General features: G+C 47.9%; 1 protein-coding gene across 1 annotated transcript in view; it reads right to left on the reverse strand.

Annotated features, from left to right (window-relative positions):
• The window catches only part of Dock1 (dedicator of cytokinesis 1), a 516,647-nt gene that overhangs the window by 17,731 nt on the left and 477,139 nt on the right, over nt 1-21,777 (reverse strand). Inside the window, 7 exon segments of the mRNA XM_052714776.1 lie at nt 5,426-5,563; nt 10,743-10,826; nt 11,718-11,894; nt 13,627-13,713; nt 17,426-17,510; nt 19,543-19,621; nt 19,746-19,887. Of these exon segments, the coding sequence (XP_052570736.1) occupies nt 5,426-5,563; nt 10,743-10,826; nt 11,718-11,894; nt 13,627-13,713; nt 17,426-17,510; nt 19,543-19,621; nt 19,746-19,887 (792 nt within the window).

Genomic DNA, 21,777 nt, shown 5'->3' on the forward strand with positions numbered 1-21,777 from the left:
GTGGCACCAAGGTGACCATGGATGATGCAGAAGGGCATGTGGCTGTCTGTTAATAAAACTTTATTTATGAAACAAGAAGTGAGCCCTGCTCCCAGGCCACTGGCTCAATGCAATCAGCATCTGGGTTTGCTAGCAGAGTCGTGAACTTAGCACCATTGATGGTGCCAGAGGACATCTCCATGGATGTCCACTATGATTAATCAGCCACCAGGAGGAAGCTGCAAGGGCTAGGGTGACATGGAGACTCTCTCCACACGTGGAAATGTTTCCTATATGATATCTGGAGACTTGAAGTCTATACCCACATCCTCTTCTAATCTTTTTTGAAGCACTTTTGCTGGTATGCAGAATGGGACCTTGATCTATAGGGTCTCCCCTCTGCCTCGGGCTAGACCCAGAGATGCAGCTGTTTGTCCTTGCTATTTGCATTGATTCCAGGGTAGAGATCTACCTAGTCCATTCTGACCTGCTCATCACCACCCAAATCCTGTCCTACCCACCTGGGAAGCTATCTAGTCTCTGGAATCTCTGGGGCCAATGGGAGATGAGCTTTGGAGGGTTGGAGGTAGAGGACCAGTTGGGGGAGGTGATTACATCTCTGAACATCTATCTAGCTGGGGAGGGACTGCTTTCCTGACTCCCATGAAAGTGTTTCAAGCTTGGACTCCATTACTATCCATTTGGCATATAGGTTGAGGAAGAAAGGCAGGCAAGCAGACTTCAGGCTCTGCTGACTTCTGGAACTTGGGGGTCTGTTGCCTTGGGTTTCACCACCACCTGGGCAGGTGAAGGATCAGCTAGGGAGGACAATGCCAAGCGAACAGCTGGGAAGAAACTTGACCAGCTTGGTATGTGGGTGGGGGTGGAGTGCCCTGGCACTGTGTGCCCCATTCCTGAGAGCATCCAGCATGTGGGGTTACTATGTCTGTCATCTCACCAAAAGACATGAGTGCTCACGAACGGATCCACAGAAGGAGACTGCCGGGGGCCAGAGGGTACAAAGGTCAGGGAAGCAGCAATGGCTGGCAAGGTGACCTTTAGTCCCTGGTTTGGATGTGCACATGCCTGGGGATGCATAAGAAGAGGATGTCAGGGGAGGGTCTGGCCAAGGATGGACAGGAGTCCTAGCTGGAGACTTGTACTTAAAGAGCACTCACTGAGGGGAGCTGAGGGCTCTTCTGGACCATTTGTCTCACCATTTCTTCTTCACTCAGTAGAGCCTCAGAATTCTAGAACCAAGAGGACTTTTATTTGTTCCATCTGAAGCAATGAGAATCTCACCCAGGACCAAGAGGTAGGGCTCATGGTCACCGTAACAGGAGGGCCTCGCTGTCTGCCTGTTCCAGTCACGGGGCCAAACAGGTTAGGATTAGGATGCTAGATCAGGCTAGATGGTTGTCTTTAGCAACAATTGTGTGATGGTGTGCAAAACATAGAACCACTGCAAGCTTCTTTCAAGACATGCAGAAAGCCCTCTCTCCCACTGTGGCTCCAGTGTGAGGATTAACGATGAATGCCTATGGGAGTCATAAAGCTTGCCACAAGGCTGGGTCTGTTGCCCTTGGTATCCGGACAGAAAAACTCATTTGGCCTTCCCAGACAGAGTGCCCCTCTGGCCCTGTTCCTGTACCTCTGAACTTTGCATCTTTGCCTCCTGGTTGAAGTAAACTTTCCAACCATGACTATGAGTGTTGACTGCCCACTGAGTCATAGACAGGTGACTGGATCAAGGGGACTTCACGAAGGGAGAGAAGTAGATGCATTTGGGTCTACTTAAATGGCACCTGTGGGCGGGAGACTTGGGCATCATGTTGTTCCTGGAGGGAGCCAGGTTTGGGATCACGAGAAGCAGTCCTGGAGGAAGAGGCTGGTTTGAGTCTCCCACTAGGTAAAGTGGCCCAGCACTGCCCTGGAGATGCCGTTAGAGCTAACATGAGAGACAGATGACTGGACTCTGAAGCTGATAGGTAGAGCACTGATGTACTGGGCTATGGGGTGGAAGGCAGCTCACAGGGAACCTGTAGGGCCACCTGAGGCAACAGGCCTGGGAGTCCAACCAGCAGCTGGTCTGAACGGTGGTTCGTGTCAAGTGAGGAGATGGGTGGAGGGAAGAGAGCAGAGCCCAGCAAGGTGTCCTGGCCCTCACCAGACTCTAGGAAAAGGACAAGAGGAATAGTACACAGAAAAAGCTTTCATGTGTGTAGAGGTGAAAGCAGAAGCCATCGAGGCCTGTGGGCAGCAAAGGGGAGAGGCCAGCGCTTGTTCTTTCCATTATGTGAGTGTCTGGGGAGTGTGCTCTATGTTCATCCAGGAGGAGTCTCCTTGGATCTCCAGAATGGACAGAATAGATGTAGAGGGGACAAGCAGGAGAGGCCCTTGCATTATGCAGTCAGAGAGTGTCTAGAGCGTCCCTTTCTGGAGCTTAGGCGGGGCTCAGAAAACATTGACAAAATGGCTTATGTCCTTTCTGTGGGTTTTTTATTTTAAAACCCATCCTTTTGGAAAGAGGCTGATATAATATTGCTTTTCAAAGTAATCGGAGATGCTTGTAGGTTTCCAAAGTAGGTAAGACAAGACAGGCACCTCCTTCCCAGACCGCCTTTATGACCACATTCCTCATAAAATGACCGGCTGCAGCCTGTGCCATTGTCTACCCAGAAAGACTGGCTACAGAGCCTCGTGTCTACCCAGAAAGACTGGCTACAGAGCCTCGTGCTGAGCCCCAGGATGGAGTAGGATGCAGAAAGGCTGCTTCCTGCATCAGCATAGTACCATGGGTGCAAATGCTCCCTGAATTCTGTCTCCAGATCGCACTCTGAAAGCTTCACGGCCACTGGCTGGGATGTCTGGCTGTCCTCACCAAGAGTAGCATGACATTTGGAGAAGGTGATACAGAAATTGCTTGTCTTGAGCCAAGGATGGGTGCCGAGGTACCTGGGAAACCTGCCTGAAAAGCCACCCATAACCTTTATAAATGCCCCCTCTCCCACACATGACTGCCACCTTCCTGCCCTAGCTTTCTATTTTGACCTGTACCCAACAGCAAGCATTCTCAATGATATTTCATAGCAGAGGAGGGATGTAAAGAGTGGTAGGCAAGATTGGCAGGTCTCTTTAATTGTGGAAGATGCACTAGATTCCTGATAAAACAGGAAGATTTGTACGTAGTTAAAAAACTCGGAGCCCGAACAACTGTTTAATTCTTAGAAAACGTCAAAGCAGCATGAAACTTTGGAAGAGCTGCCTTCTGACACCCCCACAAACTTTTTGCCACTCCACCCTGATTGTGACAAGCTGTGGAGCTCCAAGCTATCAAGTACTGCTCAAGGTTTCTGACTTGCAGATGGGTCCTCCAGTGCAGCAGGGCGAGGCACCCTGTACCCTGGGCTGTTTTCCTGCAGTGGCACTCACTGGGCTGTCAGGCTCAGGCTCTCCTAGGCTACTTTGCAGACCAGAGCCCAGGATGATTTTCTTCAGTCAGGCTTACGTCCTGCTGGGTCCATGACAAAGCGCTGGCCTTGGGTTTGGAGATGCAGGCTCCACCATGAGCTATGCTCAGTGGGAGCTTGTCTATAAGAGCACATCTGCAGGGCTCTTTGCATTGCTGGAAATCAAAGCTGTCCATCTGTCATGCCTCTGACCCCAGCCCCAGTCCAGGAGTTTTTCAAGAACTCATCACCAGAGCCATTCCGCTCCATGTCCTGGGCACAGCCTGCTGCGCGAGTGGTGCTCCTGGCTTTTGGAGGCTGCTTGCTTTCCATCAGCAGCCTTTTGTGCTCTTCTGTCAAACATACAACTTTGTCTGCACTAGCTCCAGCCTTTCACTCAAATCCCCGCCTGCCTCCCAGCCTGGATCATTTCTACCATTTCTACCTCCTCCAACAGCTAAGTCTTTAGCAACAATTTAGAACACCAATAACCCATCTCTTCTCCCTTCCTGGCCATGGTGTGTGTGTGTGTGTGTGTGTGTGTGTGTGTGTGTGTGTGTGTGTGTGTGTGTGTGTGTGCCCTGATGTTTGAATATGCTTGTGGAGGTTAAAAGACAACCTCAGGTAAATTTCTAGGGCTCTGTCCACCGTGTATTATGAGACACTATCTCTCACCTTGTCTGGAGCTCTACAAGTAGGCAAGGCTGGTTGGCTAGTGAGTTTTAGGGATCTGAATGTCTCTGCCTTCCAAGCATTGGGATTACATGTGTGTGCCATCATGCCTGGTTTTATTTTATTTCACATGACATTTGGGGGATTGAACTTTGGTCCTCATTCTTGCAAGGAAAGCTTGGTACTAATAAGCTATCTCCCATAGCCTACTGGCCATGGTTTTTTTTTTTTTTTTTTGTTTGTTTGTTTCTTGTTTTCGAGACAGGGTTTCTCTGTGTAGCCCTGGCTGTCCTGAAACTCATTCTGTAGACCAGGCTGGCCTTGAACTCACAGAGACCTGCCTGCTTCTGCCTCCCAAGTGCTGAAATTAAAGTTGTGTGCCACACTTCAACCTCAAGTGAGGCATTGACTCACTCCATCTCTGCTTTGGGGTATCATGAGTGCTATTGCCTGAGGGTTATACAGCTCTCCAGGTATGGCATGTCTGGAGGCATGAGCTCTGTAACCCAAATGAGTCCTAAGGACCTCTGGAAAATTTCTCCATGACTTTGAGGGACTAGGAGTTAGACAGACTCCCTGGTAGGCAGACAGACAGGGAGAGGGGCCATGACTAGGTAATAAGGGTGGCAAACTTTGCAAGACTGTTTTTTTCCTCACTCACTTGACCTGAGACAAAGGCCTGGCAGTTTAAAACAAAGACCTTGTAGCCTTCTCTCCCACCAGCCGGTCCTCTGCTGATGGACTAACTCTGCAAGTTCAAAGTCTGATGGGGACACAACAGTTGTGGGCCAAACAGCCATCCTGCTTTTCCTCAAACTGACCCACCCTAAATTCGGGGAGGAAGACTTCCAAAGAACCAAAAAGAAAAAAAAATGAATGAAAGAAAAACAAACAGACAACAAAACAAACCAGCTCCAGCTCCGGAGCAGAAGAGCCTGGATTTTTCAGCTTCCTAACTCCCCACCTGCTTTGTGGAGGGTCTTTTTTTTTCTCTGTGAGCTGGCTGCATGCCTGTGTTTCCTCAACCCGATAAATGCCTTTCTTCAGCTGCTCTTTGTGATGTTCAGGATTTCTCCTCTGCTACCTATCATACGCTAGATTTTTTTAATTCTGTAACTGGCCCTATCAAGACCCACGGGCTGCATCAACCTCAACAGCACACTACTCAGAGAAAATGAGCAAGGTATCTGGTAATTGACAAATCTCATAAAATGGGCTGATAAGGAGGTGGAGGTCTCTAACTCCCCATGTCCTAGCAGGCATTACTGAGGCCTCAGCCCCTCTGCTCCAATGGGACACTCCTCTTTTGTGACCTGCCTACTTACCATGGTCCTGACACCATATTGCTTTTCTACTTTTTCCTTCAGCTGCTTGAAGCAGGCTTCCATGCGCTCGTGGAATGGCCTCAGCGCTTCAGTGACTTTGTCTCCATGAATCCTAATCCCTTCAGCCAAGAACGGAATCTGAAAAACACAGGTTGGTATTCCTGATTTTGGAGTAAACAGTCTAGACAGAGCAATACAGAGGAGGAGGAGGAGGAGGAGGAGGAGGAGGAGGAGGAGGAGGAGGAGGAGGAGGAGGAGGAAGTGACTGCAGGCTGGTTGCACCTGCTTTTGTTCCCAAATCAGAGCGACTGGTTAAACTCATCAGCAGGCAGGTTACCCCCCAGAGACAGAGATGTAAGTAAGAATTGTTTGGGTCTTGAGGGGATCATATCCAGGGTGGAGCTCCCCACATGACAGGCACTCTGTAACTTTTTGGGCGTGGGAGGAGTCTTGTTCCCCAATCCATCTCAGAACAGACTTAACACTAGTGTTTCTCACTGGAGTTGGGGGACAGATGTGCTTTGAACGTGTTCACATTTCAAAGGTCGTGCCAGAGCCCATTTATCAGCTGAGAAGATTGTATTTATAGGCAATTGAGAAGCCTACCCCAAACATAACAATCCAATTATGGGTGATCTATAGTCCTGACGGATATTCTTACTTAGAAAGGAAACCTAAATTTATTCTCCCTTAAAACCAAAAATAATCACTTCTCTGCCGATACTACTGTCACAAGACATCCATGCCAGCACTTCACTTCCGTAGAAATGATGCTGACCTTTAAAATCGTCACAGGAGACATTTTCATTCTCTCAGTGGCAGAGACCCCTGGAGCGGTTGTGGCTAGTGGGTGGGGCGTGGGAGCAGGCTCCATTCTGTCCCTGGACTCTGTTTCTCCCCTGGTCCCCAGACTGGAAGTTAGTCAGTCTTCAATGCAATCAAGCTAAGAGGCTTCCTCTTAATAATTTATAATTAAATAAAAATACTGATTAAAAACAGATTTTCCTAATAAGATAGAATACCAGTCCAAACCAGCATATTTATTGGTAAGAGGGATAATAAGTACACAATTGAATTTCATGTGAACAAACTCTAGGAACCTTAGGAAGATGAATCAACCCATGCGCTGTGTCTGCTTCCATTTATAGCACACAGCTGCTGCCTCTCTTGTACTCCAGGAAAGGAGGGGCACACAAGTAACCCCCATATTCAAAGCGCCCAGCCTGCTCAGGAGGCACAGACAGAAAAGTTTGTTTTGCTGATATTTGAGCCTAAACCCAAGGCACGAGACAGTTGTTACCCATTTCTGTCCAGTTATCAGGCCCGTGTGGGGGCGAACTTTCAGAAGAAGGGTGTTCTCCTATTCCCTATGAATTCCTCATGCAGATGGCAGCTTCCCAAGAGCTTGCCACCACGCACCCAGGACCAGCCTTAGAAATAGTCACTGCTAGTTTTTCCGCTCCCTGAGTTCTGCCTGGGGCGAGATGACAACAGTACTCTGGGACATCTTTGGGTGACACGCAAATGTGTTGTCTGTGGAAGAGGGGAGGCAAGCTCATATGGGAAGGCAGTCTCTAGGTGAAACTGTAGTCGCTAGGAGCATTTCTGATTTCGAATGGCTGTCTCAAACATGCAAAATGCAATCTAATCACCCTGGGTTTTGCAGTGGTGGTGGTGGTGACGGTTGGGGGTGATAAAAATAGTCTTTGCATCCAAGAGGCTACGTTGATGGATGAGAGCGAGGGTTGAGACCTGTTTGCACTGGGAGGGCTGGAACCTGTGGTCTGGCAGGTGAGACTAACAAGGTGAAAGAATACACCCCTCTCCGGCACCCCTGACACTGAGCAGATAAAGCCTTCTCATAGAATAGGATTTGGCCCCTGCTTCTACGTCTATTTGGAGCCGAGCTGCAGCTGTGATCCTAAATGCAAGGAAATAAAAAGCTATTCTGTGCAGCTCAGTCCAACAGACGAGGTGCTTAATATACAGAGGGAAACCATAGATCTAGGGCCTGAAATGGTCTTTGGAGGCCTTTTTGTTCCATATGTTCAAAGTATCTCCGGCAGGCAGATTCCTAACCCCATTCAGGATTGTCACAATTGTCGTAGGACCCAGAAACTGTGCCCCACAGTTTTTGAGTCACCATGGGTACATTTTGGAATCTGTTGTTTCTAAAGAGACCCAGACTCTGGAAGAGAGAGAGGGGGCTTTCCCAGGCACACCTGGTTCAAAGCCAACCTTCAGCCCTTTCTCCTGAGTGCTCTCCTCAAGCATCATGTTATGTGTGCCCTGTACAGGTTCAAGCCTTGCCAGCGGTAGGGGACAGCTTGTTTATCGCTTGAGGGCACTAGTCCCTGCAGAAAGGGGGATGATGAGTGAGGTTGCTCTCTCCTATTTGCACATTTCAAAGAAAATAAGTATGCTGCATAGCAGCTTAACAGGAGAAGGTATGGGCTCCTCTTGGGACACTCTGCAAGTGGGTTTGAGGAAAGACAGAGGTGAGCCTTTGAGGAAGTAGGCCCTGATTGAGTATCAACTGCAAAATCTGCAGGCTCCAGGCAGTCTGCATCATGCCTAGCCCTCCAGCTGGTGAGGGCCAGCTCATCACTGCCTTCATCTTCAGAATCGTGAAGCAGAGCTAAGGAGCAGGCTGGGGTTGACCAACCAGTCTTACTGGTACTGTAGGCACTGGAGACATGCTTGTTTATGACTGTACACCTGTGATATAACTCAGCCAGCAAGTCCTGGGACTCCTCCCAGGAGAAACCCAGCTCTGCCTGGATAGAATTTCTGGAAAAACTCAAACTGAATAAACTAATGAGCAACACGAGAACAAGGGTAACTGTAAAGCTCTCATTTTTTTTTTTTTTTTTTTTTTTTTTTTTTTTTTTTTTTTTTTTTGGTTTTTCGAGACAGGGTTTCTCTGTGTAGCTTTGCGCCTTTCCTGGAACTCACTTGGTAGTCCAGGCTGGCCTCGAACTCACAGAGATCCACCTGCCTCTGCCTCCCGAGTGCTGGGATTAAAGGCGTGCGCCACCACCGCCCGGCTAAGCTCTCATTTTTTAATGAACATACAACTCAATTACTGATACGAAGATATCAAAACACTTGCAAATGAGAGAAAATCACAGGTAATGTTCTGAATATGTATCTTTCCCTTTGCTCTTTGATTTAATGAAGTTGCTAGAAAACACTCTTTCTTTCAACTTTACCATGAGCTGCTTTAAAATTCATCTCTTAATATAGTTATTAGGGGCGATGACATGGTGTGGGCATAAAGTCTCTCTCTGGGGAACAAATTATTTTCCTCCGTATGACTTGAGACTCGTAAAATCCAATTTGCTGTAAAAGCTTACAGGGGGAAAAAAATCAATAGAACTTCTACAGACCAAACTAGTTTTTGTGTTATAGCATTCTGGGGGTATTTTGAGTTCTGTGCCCCCTTGGTTTCTAGGGTCTCAAATGGAATCATCCAAAATTTAAACTCTTTCCCACTTTTTCTTTATAAAACAAAATCCATAGGGAGACAATGGACACGACTTACATTCTGTGCAAAGGAACCACTATTGACCAATAATGTCCCTCCCTTGGTGTTCAGAGGGATCTTATCATGTCACAAAACAATTCCAGGGCAACCAGACTTCAAGAGACTTATGAAAAAACTCAAAATATCTCTTTTTCATATAATTCTCTTAAAAATATATAAAGCTGCACATGCACAAAAAATAGCCATGCTATGAAAGAAGAAAACCCAAATAATAACAAGTCTTGGTGAAGATTCAGGAACTGGAGCCTTATACTCTAGTTGTTTGGTGTATAGGATGACTCAGCCACTGTGGATAAGTTTGGTAATGGCTGGAAACCTCAGACCTTGAATTTTTTATAGAAAATCTAGCCTCCAGTATATGCAGAGTACAGAGCGCAGGGAGATGACGGGCGTGTGTGCACTCATGTTCGCTGCATTAGTCACACCAGCCGCAAGGTGGACACAACCTGAATGCTCACCAACAGATAAATGGATAAACGGTGGCATATCCACACCGAGGATTATTCCCAAGCCCTCCAAAAAGATATTCTAACGTAAGTGACAGCATAGATGAACCTTGAAGTCATTATGTGGCGTGAAATAAAACATACCAAAGAACCAACCGCATACAATTCTACTCATAAGAGTGTCTTAGAGACAGCAAGTTCACACAGACTGAAAGCAGAAGGACAGATGCCAGAAGTGGAGGGAAGAAGGGACCAGGGAACACAATTACACCTGGTGCGCGCGCGTGCGCGCGCGTGTGTTTGTGTGTGTGTGTGTGTGTGTGTGTGTGTGTGTGTGTGTGTGTGTGTGTGTTGTGTTTCACTGGAAGCTGTGAAAATCCAGTCATCTTATATATTTAGATGCCAAGTTTGAAGACTTCCACCTTGGCTGCAAACCATAACCCAGCCCCACACCCTAAGTCATCTCACTGGCCAATGTGCTGGTGACAGAGATGTCACAAGGATGAGACTCTTTTCAGAGTCAGTATAGAATGCCAGGAAGGTCTCCTAGGAGGGGCAGCTCTGTGCTGAGCCTGGGTGTTCTTAGGCCCACTCAAGAGACGAGGGCCAGACTTAGCCATGCATGCAGCCTGGGCACCTGTCCAATTCTAGCACAAGTTGGCTAGCTCTCCACCTCCTACAGCTTGTACACATTCCTAACTCCAGCACAGGCTGGCCTACTCTCTACCTTCTGCAGTCTGGCTAGTGGGGTTACACGTGATGAAGATCATGGGGTAGGCATATCTTTCCTGACTGTGTGGGATCTGTAGCAAGTAGCTCCAATGGCAGAGCAAATGTAGATGGAGTAAGTGTAGAACACCCAGCCTAGGAGTTCCAGGAAGCAGACACAGAGAAATACAAGGGGCCCTCTGGAGCTCCCTACTCTTGAAGTAGACAGTCTAGAAGGGCTCAGCCTAGAAGCAAGAATAGAAGTAGCAGAACCACATCTGGGCAGACACAAACAAAGATACTCATCCTTCAGAACTGCCTCCTCACAGCGGAAGGAGTGGGCAGGCTGCAGCCACCCTACCATCTCTCTCTCTCAAGGACCACAGTGGCTGAGGCATGAGCTTCTGCCGCTGAGTCCACCTTGATATCTGATAGTCTTCTATTAATTACACTCACACATAGGTTTCCTAGCAGATCTTGTTCATTAGTAACAGAATATTTTGGGTGTTTAAGTGACTTTCTCATTGCCAATGTGTTAACCCAGAGGTCACCATGCTGGTAGGAATGTATGTGAAGGGGCCCAGGTCACCCATCTTCCTTTTCTAGCCATACAAACCTGCCAGGCTATCAGGTCCTTGAGCCTCTCGATCTGCCCATGGGCCTCAGGATGCTCCTGCAGGTATCGGTCTGTGAAGAAAGCCTGTGGAGATAGGGAAAGCTGTTCACATGTGATCGCCTAGCACACCACTGCGCAACTGCGCACAGGAGCCTTGTGAAGAGATCCATGTACAACCCAGTCCCACAGACCTCATATGGCACTCCCTGTAGACCCAGGGTTGGACTCTTCCCAGGACCCAAGGTCAAACATAGTACAGAGAGCACATAGGCATCAGGAGTCCAGAAAGGCCACAGCTGATCTGGATTGCTTGGTCCTACTGAGTAGCAGTGGCTATGGCTCTCTCAACTGTACCAATGCCTGGAAAGTTGACCCTGATAGCTGCTATTCTTCTCTATTGATTCCAGCCAGACAAATATTTGTCTGGAAGACACAGACATTGGGGGAGGGGGTACTAACTTTTGTTCCATGACCATTGTCAGCTCACTAGGAGACCCTTTTGATCTCAGGTTTCACTGTCTAGATCTGTGTCAACAAGTTTCTTTTGTGTAGGGCCAGCAGACAAATGATTTTGGTCTCGTGGACCACATAGGCCTCTGTTTAGTGGCTCAAATATGTCATTGCTGTATCAGGGAAACTGTCACAGGCAAGGAGTAAATAAATGCATGCAGCCCCAGCATTTTCAAAAATGGGCAGGGCTATGGTGGGCAGACCTGATTTAGCCCATACCCCATGATCTTCGATTTCTGCCCATTCCCACTGAGCTACTATGGAGAGAACTCAGAGGCCCCACCACTGTACCCATGCCGTCTGTCTAGGGTAAATATCTGGACTCTTGTTTATCTCCAGAAGGAAATCTTTAGGTCCTTAATGACCCCAAGAGTTCTGGAAAGTGAAGATGACTCTCCAGGATAGTTTCTGGGTCCCAGGGATGGAGTATGGGAATGCTCAGCCCATCCCAGGTATGTCACATGCCTTCTCATAATTGGCAAAGCCACCCATGACGGCGGGATCCACAATGCCATTCAGGAGCATGGACAGGGGGTTGATGGGAAGGCCTGGGTCATCCAAGTGCTGCTGGACCATACTGCTGATCTTGTCATTGGTCAGCTGCATCGTCTCAATGGCGTTCTCCAGCGGGCTGATCTCTACCTGCAAGGAAGAGAGCATGGTGGGCATCACTCGAGCTATTGCAGTGTGCTCAAGTGAGGCGGCCTCCCTGGCCTCCTGCACATTTTCCTTCTAACGCCTGGTTTCTGTGCAAATACAGGCATTTGGACTTAGGAAAATCCAGTTGTCTTGTGCATGTTAATGCAGATCTATCTGGAGGACTTTAACTTGGCTTCCCACCAGATCTCAGCCTGGCCACCCTAAATGGTCTCGTTGGCTAATGTCCTGACTGCCTTCTGTCCATGTGGGTGGCCTTGGGATAGAGACTAAAGGTTTCAGGGTGGGAAGTGCTCATGTCCCCAGAAGGGGCAGGCAAAGGGTCCTGAGGGCTCTGAGTAGGGGTGGGGATCTCCATCTTGGCTATTGTGGGGTGGAGAGGTCTGGTAGAGCAGGGACATACATGTTCACGCAAGGGCCCAGAGCTCTCATTGGCATGAGCCAAAGAGAGGGGTGGGCACACAGAAGGGAAGAGCCAAATTGGCAAGCATTAGTCAAGTCCTTCAGCCAAATCACCAGGTGTTTTAGGGACTCACTGTTAATTGAATGGCAGGAGCCATCTCCTGAGGTGGGATCCAGTCCAGTGAAGATACATGAACAAAAGCATATTGTAATTAGTTTTTTGTTTGTTTGTTTTTGTTTTTTGAGACAGAATATCATGTAGCCAAGGCTGGCTTCACATTCAGCGTAGAGCTGAAAATAACATTGGAACTTCTGATCCTCCTGTGTGCGAGGATTACAGGTGTGCACTGCCACACCCTGTGTATGTGGTGCGGGGGATAGAACCCAAGACTTTGTGCATACAGAGGATACATTCTACCATGTGGGCTACAGCATCCTTATGCTTTTATTGGATTATTTTATATGGGCAATTGTCATAGGCCTGATATATTTCGGTCTTGGCAATAAACCTATGGCACAGCTCTGTTAGTGAAGCCACCCTACAGCTCCCCATAAATGTGAGTTTCATGTAAATAAAATTGTCCCATAGTGCTAGAGATGGCTCAGTGGTTGAGAGAGCCAACTGCTCTTCCAGAGGACCTGGGTTTGATTCTGAGCATCCTCATGGTGGCTCACAACTACCTGCAACTCCAATCCCAAGGGATTCAACACCCTCTCCTTTGGCTTCAGCAGGCATTGTACACACGGCGTACAGAGGACATATATACAGATAAAATACCCATTCATAAATAAAACCAAACAACAAAAATAACCCTGTCCCATAGCAAGGTAAAGTGTGGCTTATATAAAACGGGAATCGTCATGTCTGTAAAATATATGTCCAAGGAGGAATATAGTCTCACATGAAATGAGTAAATTTTACTCATTATTTGTCATGCGAATGGCAACAAAACCACCAGGAAGAGGTTTTGTCAGATGTTTACGTCAGTGGGAATGTACTTTATGGTCTTTTCCATTTAGTGAAGAGAAAGAACTATCAAAGCAACGCAGCTATGGCTGACATTACTAATGTGTGAGAAGGAATGGATTTCTTGTCAGCTAGCCCTGGGGGTGGCCACACAGCTTTAGGAAGAAGACGCAGGAGGCGACGGGGAGATATTGATGCTTTGAGGTACACACAGGGTGGTGACAGGCACTGAAGGGTCTGGAGCATGTAACAGGCCACAGTGATCACAAGGCTCTTGAGGACAAGGAGGGCATTGCCAAACACAATGGGAGAGAAAGGCAGGTACTCCCTTCCGGGGTGTCTCCTTACCATGAAGACAGATTTGACTTCAAACCACCTTAAAATTCCTGGCAGTTTGTAGGCCGTAGTGTAGATGGTTCTCTCGATCCACATATTCTGTAAGAAGAACCCAGACAATACACGTCAGGAGGGGGGTGCCAGCAGGAGGGGGCTCTTTCCCTTGGGTATCTATGTGACCCCAGCATGTGGGTCTTCTAGCAGGACAAGGTCTGCCTGTGTTCACATGGGACAGGTGTGTGCTGAAGGAATCCCCAGGAGCTGTGTTCCACTTGACAGCCATAACTCATCAAAGCACCGTATTTCCTGCCTATTAAACATGTCTCTCTGCTGTTCAGCATGGAATTGTAGTGGGTTAGCAGGGGTGACGTAAATACCTCAGAATGATGGGTGTTCTCTCTTAAATTAGTGAGTTTGGGGGAAGCAGCCAAGTGAGTTTTGTGTTAGCCTTACCTAGGGTTCAAGAGGCACTCAAAGGCACAAATACATCAAAAACAAAGCTTCCTAAAACTGACTTTTTAAATGCTGTGGAATAATCCTTTTGTACACTGTAAAGGTTTGTCACTTGAATTGGATTAATAAAAAGCTGACTCTTTGGTAGCCAGGCAGGAAGTATAGGTGGGACAACCAAACTAAGGATGCTAGGAAGAAGAAGGGTGGAGTCAGAGGAGATGCCAGAAGATGCAGAGGAAGCAGGACATGATGAAAACGAGGCAACAAGCCATGAGCCATGTGGCAGAGGGTGGATAAGAAATATGGGTTAATTGAAAATGTAAAAGTTAGCTAGTAACAAGCCTGAGCTATCAACTAAGCATTTATAATTAACATTAAACCTCTGAATGGTTATTTGAGAGTGGCTTGTGGGACAGAACTTCTGCCTACACTCTTGTGTTTTAATAAAATCATTAAACAACACAATTATTATGTTTATATTCTATGGAAACATAGTGTGGAAATAGAAGGGAGACATGTACCACAAAGTACTGTTGAGGATCTACACACTATGGCATCCTTTGTTCAAGACTTCTCTTCTACTGTTACGGCTTTTCACATGCACATTTTGTTTCATCTTTTGAGACAGGATCTCATGTATCCCTTGCTGGCCCAAACTTGGTAGGTAGTTGAGGATGAACTGGAACTTCTAATCCTTAGTGCTGGTATTACAGGTGTGCACTGCAATACCCACTCAGTTTATGCAATGCTGAGGATCAGACCTAGGTCTTTGTGTATTCTAGGTAAGCATTGTACCATCCAAGATACAGCCTCTGCCCTTGATATATTTTAAATAGAAGTCTTTTCCAACATGTATTCTTTATAAAGCGGCACCTCACACATTGCAAGAAATTATTTTCAAACCAATGAGACTAATTCTATGCCTCTTTAATGATTGGTCTATAGCTCTAGCAGAGGGGCAAACTATAAGCCACCAGACAGCCACCTTCTCAGGACTAACAAGTCATGGGGTGACAATTACAGAAAGCTGGCCTGGCCTTTGGAACCTTTCTTCTGAGATTCTAGAGGAAAGCAAGGAGACTGCAGGAGCTTTAGGAGCTTCAGGGCCACATGCAGATCTTTGCCTCCCAGACCAAGTTCTTCTGCCTATGTCCTTGAGGACTTGCCAGAGAAAGGGTAGACTTTCAGAGCCTGTCCACTTGCCCCTTCATGTCAATACCCTTGTGAATACCCTGAGTTTATCTTGGGCTTTGTGGTCAGTTCTTAACTCAGGCCCCCTATCTTGACTGGCTCCTCCTCAGAGGCCCTTACTCCTGAAGTTTCACCCTCTGTCAGGCTTAGAGATGCTGAGCATAGCTCTTGGCCTCAGAGGGTCATTTTCCTAGCATTTGTCCTTGGAGTTAGAAGCCTGTAGAAGAGGCCAGGATCAGGCTTCTCACTGCTGCAAATCACTCTGCTCTTTTCTGGAAGCCTGAACCTTTGTCAGGCTGTGAAGGGCTAAATCCAGGGCTTCTTAATGCTTCATCTATGTGTGAGGACCCAAATGGGGCCATCGGGGGATTTGGGGGCCATCTAGAGGCAGCACAAGCTCTGAGGCTTAGCACAGCTCAAAATGTCAGGTGTCTCGGTTATTCTTAGCTCTGCTGCCAGCTCGCTGAGCACTCTTCAGCAATTTGCTTGGCCTCCATGTGTCTGTTCCTTACAGTGTAAGAATATACATACTGCAAGATGGGGGAGGGGTGGGGAAAAGTCAACAAATCCCTGGGTCCCAGACACTGCAGAAAGAACAGCATGGTTTGTGATCGTGAAAGAAATACTCTAGAAGCTGTTAATTCATTGTTAGCATGGATGTCCGGGTTGTCTGTGCCTAGGCTCTGACCCTAGTCATACTGCAAGGACCAGCCACTACAGGGTTGGTATGTTAGCACTGGCCAAGGAAACCAACCTTCACCTTGAAACAAGGAGTCACCTCACTCCAAGCTCCTGTCAACACACAAAGACATTGGCATGGGGGCCAGAGGGGACATCACTAAGGTGACTCCTGGGAGCTGTGAAGGAAACTCAGGTTTTTCACCAAGGGTTCCTGCAGAGGGAGGGTGAAAGTCCCCCTGCCCAAGGCAGCCCAGACAGAGGGCTCCAAAGCCTGCTTCGGGTTAGGTGTGGGTGATATTCACCTTTGGCCTCCTGTGTCCCAAAGGCCTCTAGACTACAAAAGGAAGCTATTTTAGCAGAGCTGGTCCTTGCTGTCACTGAGGGGCTCAGGTCTCTTTGCACTAAAAGTCTGAAGAGGGATTCTGCAGGGAGGAGTTCCAGTAAGAAAGGCTTGTCTGATGCCTTTTGAGATGGGTTCATTAAATAGATTCACTTGTACAGTTTCTTTGAATGTGAGTGTGTATGCGCGCGCGCGCGCGCGCGTGTGTGTGTGTGTGCATGTGTGTGTGCGTGTGTGCGTGTGTGTGTGTGTGTGTGTGTGTGTGTGTGTGTGTGTGTGTATGTGTATGTGTATACAGGTAGAGAGCAGAGGTCCACCTTGGCTGGGTTCCTCTGGAACTGGTCACCTTGTTTCGTGACGTAGCGTCTCTAATTGAGACGCGGGGACTTGCCTAGGAAGTTAGAGTGGCTGGCCAGTGAGCTGCAGGGACCTACCTTACCCTGTCACCTCGATGCTGGGGTTACAAGTATGCATCACCACACCTAGCCTTTTTGACATGGGTTTGGGGGATGGAATTCAGGGTCTCATGTTTGTAATGACAAGCACATTACTGACTGAGCCGTCTCCCAGTCCTACACGTAAAATTTCTAAAAGACTATATGGATGTGTGCTGCTATTTCCAGGGCCAATGTGATGTCTATAAAAAGGAAGAACTATCTGGCAGGGTAGAGCCCTGACTGGTTGTCATGACCAGGGAGATGATACTGTGTTCAAGTTAGAGATGGATGGCATGGCCCCACAGAGGATCACCCGCTCCAGAATGTCAGTAGGAACCCCGCTGCCGTGGGATAAGCTCCAGGGAGCCTGGTGCTGGTCTTTCCTGACTGTCATTGTCACCCAAGGCCAAATAAGCCTCTGCAGTTCTGAGTACTGAGACTCACTGGAAGGGAATACCCAGTGCCCTTAATGCCATTGGTCCATTATTAGGTGTCTCAGCGATCTCACTAATAAGCTGTATGAAATGCTACTAGCTTTACTCAATCTGGAGTGTGATGCTTAGGCTGTCTGCATATAAGGTACAGAGACATTTAACACTGTCTGTGACGGCCTTGTGGGGATGTGCCCTCCAGGTCCTTCTGTGGCTGGGAGGATAGGTAAGGATTTTTGAGTTTTGTTACAGTGTTGTAGGTGTTGATTTTTAATTACCGCAAATTCATTGTCTGGGTTCTTCTCCCCTTTCCGGATGGGCCGAGAATATTCAAATCGCTGGACCTCATTCACCCTATAAAAACTGTAGAGAGAGAAAAATCCTTAGACTTTTAACCTGAAAGCAGCTGAATGGCTTTTAGACTTGGCGGGGGTGGGGGGTGGGCTTCAGAACACAGTACTACATCTCAGGTGGGGTGGTTGGCTTCAGAACACAGTACTACATCTCAGGTGGGGTGGTTGGCTTCAGAACACACACAGTACTACATCTCAGGTGGGGGGGTTGGCTTCAGAACACAGTACTACATCTCAGGTGGGGTGGTTGGCTTCAGAACACAGTACTACATCTCAGGAAGTATCCCCAACCTTGACCTAAAGCCACAGCCTTGGCTCACTTGCCAGCGGGTCCCTGAAGGGAGATGGCAGCAGAAGAGAGACTGGCAGGGGTCTCTGCCAGTGTTCAAGGGAGAAGAGATGCTGAGTAAGAGATGCATGCAGGTGGACCTGGCAAAGGCTTGGGAAGGTGATGTGAAGGAGAGAAAAAGGGTCCATGGATTCAATAGGTGTGTTTACTATTGCAAAGAATCAATAATGTGTCATTTTAGTGATATGAGTATATATATATATTTTGAGACAGAGTTTCATTATATAGCCCTGGTTGGCCTGTACTTTGCTACTTGAAGTCACAGAGATCCGCCTGTCTCTGCCCCAGCTAGCTGAATAATTTAACAGTTAACTTTAGATAAACTGACAATATGCTATCTTTTTAAAAAGAAAGGTGTCACACACTCTAGTTTCAGCCTTTTGAGATAGAGATTTAGCAGATGTCCAGAGTGGTGTGCAGGGCCATAAACAGCCTGTTGTCTGTCTTCCATAGGGAAGGGGTAGGCGGGCTTGTGTGTGTGTGTGTGTGTGTGCGCGTGCGTGTGTGTGTGTGTGTGTGTGTGTGTGTGTGTGTGTGTGATTTAATCTTCCCCAAGAAGGAATGTACATGGTGCCATCTGAGAGGCTCCGTAATTCTCCATTTGCCTAACGCTGCATTTCTGTGAACACACTCAGTATAGACAGCGGCCCTGGTTTGTGTCCATGACCGCCAAGGAAATCAGTGATGAAAGGCTAAAGGGCCCACGGAGCTGCGGCAGGATGCCGAACAAATAGACCAGAGGAGGAGCAGGCATCCAAGAGGCTGCAGATCCCACCAGGACAGAGATCAAATGGAGAACTCACCACATCAAAAAGCCACAGAGAGGCTGACTCTCCAGAGCTGTGCCCCAGTCAGTCAGGTGCAGCTCAGCACAGGTGTGTGATCTCACCCCATGGGGCTAAGTGCAGTTTAAATGCCACCGCATGATGCTGTCTTGTGTGTTCATACGTGCGTGTGCACACGTGTGGGGAGGTGAACGTGGGCATGCGGAGGTCAGAGGACAGCCTTGGGAATGGTCCTTCAGGAGCCTTCCACGTTTTAGTTGAGCCCAGGTCTCTCAATAGCCTGGAATTTTGCTAAGCAGGCACTGTTGGCCAAGTAGGGAGTTTACAGGGATCCCCCTGTCTTTGCTTCCCAACTTGCCATTGCTGGGTTAAAGCATGAAGCATCCTGCCTGGTGGTTTTTTGCTTTTGTTTTTACATGTGGGCTCTCAGTATTGAACTGAGTCTTCAGGCTTGTAAGGTCAGTGCTTTACCAGTGGAATGATTCCTCTAACCCTAGGGCAAAAGGTTTCTATTTCATATGGAGCAAATACTGTGATCTCAGTTCATAAAAGGCAGAGTCCCACATCCGCCCAGGGCAGGGGCAAGGAGGAGTCTGAGCACTGTTGGGGATTCTATCCCGAATGTGTGGTCTCTAAGGAGACCCAAGGGCGACCTTTTTCCTCCTAGCTTTCATCCTTTCCAGACCCTGGGGGAGGAATCTTCTATGTACCCCTCTAATTACTTGCTTTGTCTTTTTGTGGGTGCCAGCAATCATTACCTTCCCTTGTTCTTGGGAGAAGGCAGAAGAAAAAAATTCAGGATGTTCTTCAAAGGTTAAAGTTCACACATAAAAAGGCAGAATTCTTATCAAGAGACCCATTGTTCGCATCTTGCCACCTCCTATTGGTAAGAAAGCTGGCATGGTTACCTTACAATCTGTTCAGACACTGGCCGGTGAAATTTTGGGGGCAAATCCAGCTTGGGCTTCACTGTGAAGCACTGGATGTCTGAGGGCGGAGAGTTAAGGACCAAACAACAGCATGCATACCAACCAAGAGAAGCCCTGCCACCTGAGGGCACCTGTCCATCACCTGTTCCCAGGAGTGGCCCTCCCGCTGTCTTAAAGGATACACTGGCCAGGAGAAGTCTTAATGTCATCGCCTGGTGGAGACGTCGTCTTCATTTTCTCAGCATTTGGAAACTGAGTTAATAGCCGAGCTTCAAAGTCTTCCCGTCGCTCATATTCCTTTCCTCGGTAAATGAACACTTTCCCCTGGAAACAACGACCTCTGTTAACTAACGCCACAGGTTCACACACAAGAGCGCTGGTCTTCAAAAACGTGTATGACAGCTTTGTTTTCTTTTTTCTTTTCCTTTTTCCATTTTAAGTCACTGCATTTAAGAATAACTTGCAACCGCGTTCTCTAATCAAGAACACCCAAATACACATGGCTGAGCGCTCCCCATGAGCTTCATTTTTAGCGATAACAACAAGTTTAAAAAAACCATGGAGGAGGCCAGCAGGAGGGCTTAGCAGGTGAAGGCACTCGTACCAAGGCTAACAGCCTGAGTTCAATCCCTGGAAGCCACACGGTGCAAGGAGAAATGACGCCCACAAGTGACAGTTAAAGCTGAATCCCCCCACGGAACTGTGACCACCGCAGGGTCTCTCAACCTCTACTTTCTTCTCTCCTCTTCCTCCTCCTTTTCTTTTCTTTTTTTGGAGACAGGGTCTCTCTATTACGTATCTCTGGCTGTCCTGGAACTCACTATGTAGGCCAGGCTGACCCCAGACTCATAGAGATCCACCTGCCTCTGCCTCCCAGATGCTGGGATTAAAGGCGTGCATCACCACACCTGTCAGCCTCTACCTTCATTTTCAAGGAAGCAGTAAGGATTCTTACTTGGGGAGCCTTTCACACCCCACCCCAATCACATCGTGGATAACCAGCTATAAAGTAACCCAGGCCCTCCCCCAGTTTCTGTGTCCTGCCCCACCGTCTCTCTCAGTAACATCCCCAGAAGTTACTATCCTGTCAAGAGAGCTGTTTGTCCTGCTTTTATTTTTTTAATTCATTGCTTTGTCAAAAAAAAAAAAAAAAAAAAAAACCAACCACTCTGGCCATATATCTGGGACACGCTCTCTTGTGACAATCCGCGTGTATATGTAAAATGAATTAATTTTTAAGCTTCTCTCATGTGCATTGGGTCCTGTGTTAACTGGGTTCCCAGGCACAGCAAAGAGCCTGCATGAGAATCTAGCGGCCAGCAGCGGCTGCCTCTCCCCTGTAGGACTCGTGAAGTCATCTTTCTCCTGCCCCAAAAGAAGGTAGCACTGCAGGGGACTAAGGAAAGGTCCTAGAGCAGGACCAGACTCCTGGGTATCACATGGAGACCAGCAGAGATGGAGGTAAAAAGAAGCAGGCCAACCAGGAAGACCCTGAGCTCCTGGCCTCCCTGAAGCCTGGAAGCTGGGACGGGCAGAAAGTAGGACTTCCTTCTGGCAGGAGGAGCTCTCTATGATCCTTAATCAACAATGACAAAGTCTACACAGCCCTTAGAACTGACTTTTGTCATTTCTAAGTAATATTCTCCAATCTAGATTTCACCGGAAGCTGTTATCAAAGGCCAGGTGACTCTGGTGTGGGCTTCGGTGGATGGGCGCTCTCCTTACACGGGCTACACTGTGGAGGCCTTCTCTAGGTGGGCTTGGGGCAGTCGCTCCGTGTGCATCTGCAAGGAAGGGTCCTGAGACGTGTAACGGAGCACTTCAAGGACCAGAGTGTTGTGTGTGTCCGCTGAGTCACAAACAGGTGTCAGTGGCTAGCACAGAACACTGCTACTGTCATTTGAAGGCTGCTGCCTCTTCCACCTGCCTAGTCCTTCCCTTTGTTGCTTCTGTCTACTCAGAAATGTCTCTGCATCAGCTCGTCATGCTAGGTGCAGCTTTGGCTTATTAGTGGCTGTCCACAGGCAGATACAGGTTGATGGCCGTGAGAAGGAGGAAGACAGAGAAAGAGGTGCAAGAAAGAGACGGAGGGGCAGCATTTTGCTACACACTCTTCGATCTGTGCTGACTCAGGTAAGCCAAAACTTACCTAATTAACCCATTTCCACGGAGATAAGGGGAGACTCCTAGGACACGCAATTAACCACCCCTGCT

Source organism: Peromyscus californicus, unplaced genomic scaffold (assembly GCF_007827085.1).
Source record: "Peromyscus californicus insignis strain IS unplaced genomic scaffold, ASM782708v3 Scaffold_4__1_contigs__length_199733344, whole genome shotgun sequence".
NCBI classification, from domain to species: Eukaryota; Metazoa; Chordata; class Mammalia; order Rodentia; family Cricetidae; genus Peromyscus; species Peromyscus californicus.